At 42.5% G+C, this 6000-nt stretch overlaps 1 protein-coding gene across 1 annotated transcript in view; it reads right to left on the bottom strand.

Moving 5' to 3' along the window:
* Window positions 1-6000, bottom strand: part of LOC118378445 (cyclin-dependent kinase 8-like) — a 28114-nt gene that overhangs the window by 4572 nt on the left and 17542 nt on the right. Inside the window, exons 10-11 of the mRNA XM_052504942.1 lie at window positions 5030-5102; window positions 4815-4912 (exon numbers count right to left, since the gene is read on the bottom strand). Coding sequence (XP_052360902.1) covers window positions 4815-4912; window positions 5030-5102 — 171 coding nt within the window. The remainder of the gene's footprint in view (window positions 1-4814; window positions 4913-5029; window positions 5103-6000) is intronic.

Here is a 6000-nt window from a genome sequence, read left to right as displayed (position 1 = left end):
CTAAGACGTTACTTTAGCTAATATGGTGTCAACGATGTAGGCTGTAGAGGTTTGGCTTGGAAAGGTTTTTTCGCCGGGTCACATACAGCTGATTTGCTGTGCATTAAAGTTCACAAGCAAAGGGAAGGAATACAGCGTGAGAGTTTATGCATGATCAGGGTGTATTCATTCCGCCGATTCTGTTGAAAAACATTTCTTAAACGGAAGCAAACGGAACAAAACGGGATAAACATACCTGTCCAATAGAAACTCTTGTTTTCAATGGACTAATGATTACACCCTATATCAGCTAGATGCAGGCATGAGTGTGCAAGGCGGTATTGAATGGCACTGTCTGTCACCTCAAATTTGTCTCTCGACCTGTTTGCTCCGACATTGTAAACTTTAATTCATAGACTAGGTTGTAGCAATCTCATGATGAGTATAGGGAAAACTGGGTGAATGGAATATGAATGAAAGTCATCCAATATGCTGTAATAGAAATAAGGCCATGATCAGACCTGCCAACCCTGACCAACTGTACCAGATCGGCACGGCAAATTGGAGATTCATGTGGTTAGACAAACATTATGCATCACACCTGGTTCAGTTTAGTCCTCTGAAAAGGTATTTACAACATAAATAAAAGGTTCATACTGATAAATTCAGAACATATAATATAAATATATTTTTTTGTGGAATTAGCACTCTCAAACAGGGCCAATCACTAGGGCCAGCACACAAGTATTGGCTTTTTAGACACGGTTCCTAATCAACACTAAAAGCAAAATCATTTTGAAAACATAAAAACAAATGATCACATCGACACAGACTGCAAACTGGCTACACAAAGCTCAAGTAGGCTACCACAAAGAGAATCTGAACGCTGTTCAGTAGGCTACCGCAAAGAGAATCTGAACGCTGTTCAGTAGGCTACCGCAAAAGAGAATCTGAAAGCTGTTCAGTAGGCTACCGCAAAGAGAATCTGAACGCTGTTCAGTAGACTACCGCAAAGGGAATCTGAACGCTGTTCAGTAGGCTACCGCAAAGGGAATCTGAACGCTGTTCAGTAGACTACCGCAAAGGGAATCTGAACGCTGTTCAGTAGGCTACCGCAAAGGGAATCTGAACGCTGTTCAGTAGGCTACCGCAAAGGGAATCTGAACGCTGTTCAGTAGACTACCGCAAAGGGAATCTGAACGCTGTTCAGTAGACTACCGCAAAGGGAATCTGAACGCTGTTCAGTAGGCTACCGCAAAGGGAATCTGAACGCTGTTCAGTAGGCTACCGCAAAGGGAATCTGAACGCTGTTCAGTAGGCTACCGCAAAGGGAATCTGAACGCTGTTCAGTAGACTACCGCAAAGGGAAACTGAACGCTGTCCAGTAGGCTACCGCAAAGAGAATCTGAACGCTGTCCAGTAGGCTACCGCAAAGAGAATCTGAAAGCTGTCCAGTAGGCTACCACAAAGGGAATCTGAACGCTGTTCAGTAGGCTACCGCAAAGAGAATCTGAAAGCTGTCCAGTAGGCTACCGCAAAAAGAATCTGAAAGCTGTCCAGTAGGCTACCGCAAAGGGAAACTGAACGCTGTCCAGTAGGCTACCGCAAAGGGAATCTGAAAGCTGTCCAGTAGGCTACCACAAAGGGAATCTGAACGCTGTTCAATAGGCTACCGCAAAGGGAATCTGAAAGCTGTCCAGTAGGCTACCACAAAGGGAATCTGAAAGCTGTCCAGTAGGCTACCACAAAGGGAATCTGAACGCTGTTCAATAGGCTACCGCAAAGGGAATCTGAAAGCTGTTCAATAGGCTACCACAAAGGGAATCTGAAAGCTGTCCAGTAGGCTACCACAAAGGGAATCTGAACGCTGTTCAATAGGCTACCACAAAGGGAATCTGAACGCTGTTCAATAGGCTACCACAAAGGGAATCTGAACGCTGTTCAGTAGGCTACCACAAAGGGAATCTGAACGCTGTTCAATAGGCTACCACAAAGGGAATCTGAACGCTGTTCAATAGGCTACCGCAAAGGGAATCTGAAAGCTGTTCAGTAGGCTACCTCAAAGGGAATCTGAACGCTGTTCAATAGGCTACCGCAAAGGGAATCTGAAAGCTGTCCAGTAGGCTACCGCAAAGAGAATCTGAAAGCTGTCCAGTAGGCTACCGCAAAGGGAATCTGAAAGCTGTCCAGTAGGCTACCACAAAGGGAATCTGAACGCTGTTCAATAGGCTACCGCAAAGGGAATCTGAAAGCTGTCCAGTAGGCTACCGCAAAGGGAATCTGAACGCTGTTCAATAGGCTACCGCAAAGGGAAACTGAACGCTGTCCAGTAGGCTACCACAAAGGGAAACTGAACGCTGTCCAGTAGGCTACCGCAAAGAGAATCTGAAAGCTGTCCAGTAGGCTACCGCAAAGGGAAACTGAACGCTGTTCAGTAGGCTACCGCAAAGGGAATCTGAACGCTGTTCAATAGGCTACCGCAAAGGGAATCTGAAAGCTGTCCAGTAGGCTACCACAAAGAGAATCTGAAAGCTGTCCAGTAGGCTACCGCAAAGGGAAACTGAACGCTGTCCAGTAGGCTACCGCAAAGAGAATCTGAACGCTGTCCAGTAGGCTACCGCAAAGAGAATCTGAAGGCTGTTCAGTAGGCTACCGCAAAGAGAATCTGAAAGCTGTCCAGTAGGCTACCGCAAAGAGAATCTGAAAGCTGTTCAGTAGGCTACCGCAAAGGGAATCTGAAGGCTGTTCAGTAGGCTACCGCAAAGGGAATCTGAAAGCTGTCCAGTAGGCTACCGCAAAGAGAATCTGAAGGCTGTCCAGTAGGCTACCGCAAAGAGAATCTGAAAGCTGTCCAGTAGGCTACCGCAAAGAGAATCTGAAGGCTGTCCAGTAGGCTACCGCAAAGAGAATCTGAAAGCTGTCCAGTAGGCTACCACAAAGAGAATCTGAAAGCTGTCCAGTAGGCTACCGCAAAGGGAAACTGAACGCTGTCCAGTAGGCTACCGCAAAGAGAATCTGAACGTAGGCTGTCAAAGAGAATCTGAAGGCTGTTCAGTAGGCTACCGCAAAGAGAATCTGAAAGCTGTTCAGTAGGCTACCGCAAAGAGAATCTGAAAGCTGTTCAGTAGGCTACCGCAAAGGGAATCTGAAGGCTGTTCAGTAGGCTACCGCAAAGGGAATCTGAAAGCTGTCCAGTAGGCTACCGCAAAGAGAATCTGAAGGCTGTCCAGTAGGCTACCGCAAAGAGAATCTGAAAGCTGTCCAGTAGGCTACCGCAAAGAGATTACACTTTTGTAATGCTTTTTGTGACGTGGATTATAATTACTGTTAGTCTATCAGGTTGCGTTCTCCTCGTAATGTTACGTGGATCATAATTACTGTTAGTCTATCAGGTTGCGTTCTCCTCGTAATGTTACGTGGATCATAATTACTGTTAGTCTATCAGGTTGCGTTCTCCTCGTAATGTTACGTGGATCATAATTACTGTTAGTCTATCAGGTTGCGTTCTCCTCGTAATGTTACGTGGATCATAATTACTGTTAGTCTATCAGGTTGCGTTCTCCTCGTAATGTTACGTGGATCATAATTACTGTTAGTCTATCAGGTTGCGTTCTCCTCGTAATGTTACGTGGATCATAATTACTGTTAGTCTATCAGGTTGCGATCTCCTCGTAATGTTACGTGGATCATAATTACTGTTAGTCTATCAGGTTGCGTTCTCCTCGTAATGTTACGTGGAAAATACAACTAATGGGACGCAGAATTAAATGTTTTTCACACTCGCACAAATGCGAACAGTTATTTTTCGTACTTGTATTTCATTTCTTTCACTAGCAAATGCGAGTGAACTGCTTGCACATTAGAGCCCACTGAATGTCCATTTTATGTTCGCTAACGTTAGTTTCAACCAATGTGTTTACCTTTCCACAACACTCAGAGTCGAAAAGCGATTTGTCCATGTGTTTAGGTACAGCTGACAGTCCGCAAACTCAGCATCACAACAAACAGGAGGGACAAACACGAGGAAGTTACGTTGAATAATGATGTATTCATCTCCATGTCCGTTGACACAAACTCCGTACATGTCTGTGTGTTGCAGCTCGAGAATCGGGATGTTAGATTTACGCAGTGGATACTTTTTTTCTTCTTCATGTATTTAAAAAAATACAAAAATAACAGGCCTTTTTCATTTCTGCGTACTTTTAACTCGGATCTCGTACCTGCGTACATGGACAGAGAACACAAAATGTGTGCATGTTGGCCGGTCTGCATGCCCATGAAAACAAAACTCGTCTCCCTCGTCTGAAGCGGCCCTGACCGTCACTGCTTCAAAGAGTATTTTAAATAAATTCTCCCCCAAAAACGGCACTTGTCTTTTCTTACTAGCACTGACATTGCATGCAACTACTTTACTGAAGCCATCTTAAGATGAAAGAACTTAAGTCGCTCTGGATAAGTGTCAGCTAAATGACTAGAAATGTCAAATGTAATACGTGTTATGTGGTAATACATGTAATATTACGTGTTATGTGGTAATACATGTAGTAATACCTGTTATGTGGTAATACATGTAGTATTACGTGTATAAAAACGTGTTATGTGGTAATACATGTAGTAATACCTGTTATGTGGTAATACATGTAGTATTACGTGTATAAAAACGTGTTATGTGGTAATACATGTAGTATTACGTGTATAAAAATGTGTTATGTGGTAATACATGTAGTAATAAGTGTTTTTTTGTTGTTGTTATAAATGTGTTATGTAGTAATAAACAAGTTAGAGATGTTTTATTAGGGTCCTGACTAAGATGTTTTATTAGGGTCCTGACTCACTCAGAGGTGGGCAGTGGTTCCTCCAGGAAGTAAGGGTCCTGCATGGCCTGCTCAGACGTGATCCTGCGGATCGGGTCCATGGTCAGCAGCTTCTGGAGCTAAACACAACGTTAGACACATCATGAGTAAAACACAGTGAACGTTCATACAACGTCAGCCTGAACAATGCTACAGTATGTTATAACAATCTCAAGGCAAAACTAACTTTAACTCACCAAGTGGAATGCTTTGCTGTCTGGTTTCACTTTGTGTTTCTCCATGTATTTTATTAGGCTGCAGTTTGTATACCTGTAAAAAGGGTGTTATTTCAGTTTGTACACCCGTGATAAAAGGGTGTTATTTCAGTTTGTACACCCGTGATAAAAGGTGTTATTTCAGTTTGTACACCCGTGATAAAAGGTGTTATTTCAGTTTGTACACCCGTGATAAAAGGTGTTATTTCAGTTTGTATACCTGTGATAAAAGGTGTTATTTCAGTTTGTACACCCGTGAGAAAAGGTGTTATTTCAGTTTGTACACCCGTGAGAAAAGGTGTTATTTCAGTTTGTATACCTGTGATTCAAGGTGTTATTTCAGTTTGTACACCCGTGAGAAAAGGTGTTATTTCAGTTTGTATACCTGTGATTCAAGGTGTTATTTCAGTTTGTATACCTGTGATACAAGGTGTTATTTCAGTTTGTATACCCGTGAGAAAAGGTGTTATTTCAGTTTGTACACCTGTGATTCAAGGTGTTATTTCAGTTTGTATACCTGTGATACAAGGTGTTATTTCAGTTTGTATACCTGTGATACAAGGTGTTATTTCAGTTTGTCTACCTGTGATAAAAGGTGTTATTTCAGTTTGTACACCCGTGATAAAAGGTGTTATTTCAGTTTGTCTACCTGTGATAAAAGGTGTTATTTCAGTTTGTCTACCTGTGATACAAGGTGTTATTTCAGTTTGTATACCCGTGATAAAAGGTGTTATTTCAGTTTGTCTACCTGTGATAAAAGGTGTTATTTCAGTTTGTATACCTGTGATACAAGGTGTTATTTCAGTTTGTACACCCGTGATAAAAGGTGTTATTTCAGTTTGTCTACCTGTGATAAAAGGTGTTATTTCAGTTTGTCTACCTGTGATACAAGGTGTTATTTCAGTTTGTATACCTGTGATAAAAGGTGTTATTTCAGTTTGTCTACCTGTGAT

Source organism: Oncorhynchus keta, unplaced genomic scaffold (genome assembly GCF_023373465.1).
Source record: "Oncorhynchus keta strain PuntledgeMale-10-30-2019 unplaced genomic scaffold, Oket_V2 Un_contig_21306_pilon_pilon, whole genome shotgun sequence".
Classification (NCBI taxonomy): Eukaryota; Metazoa; Chordata; class Actinopteri; order Salmoniformes; family Salmonidae; genus Oncorhynchus; species Oncorhynchus keta.
The sequence above is the reverse complement of the archived record's forward strand: the minus strand, read 5'-3'. Positions and strand labels throughout refer to the sequence as shown.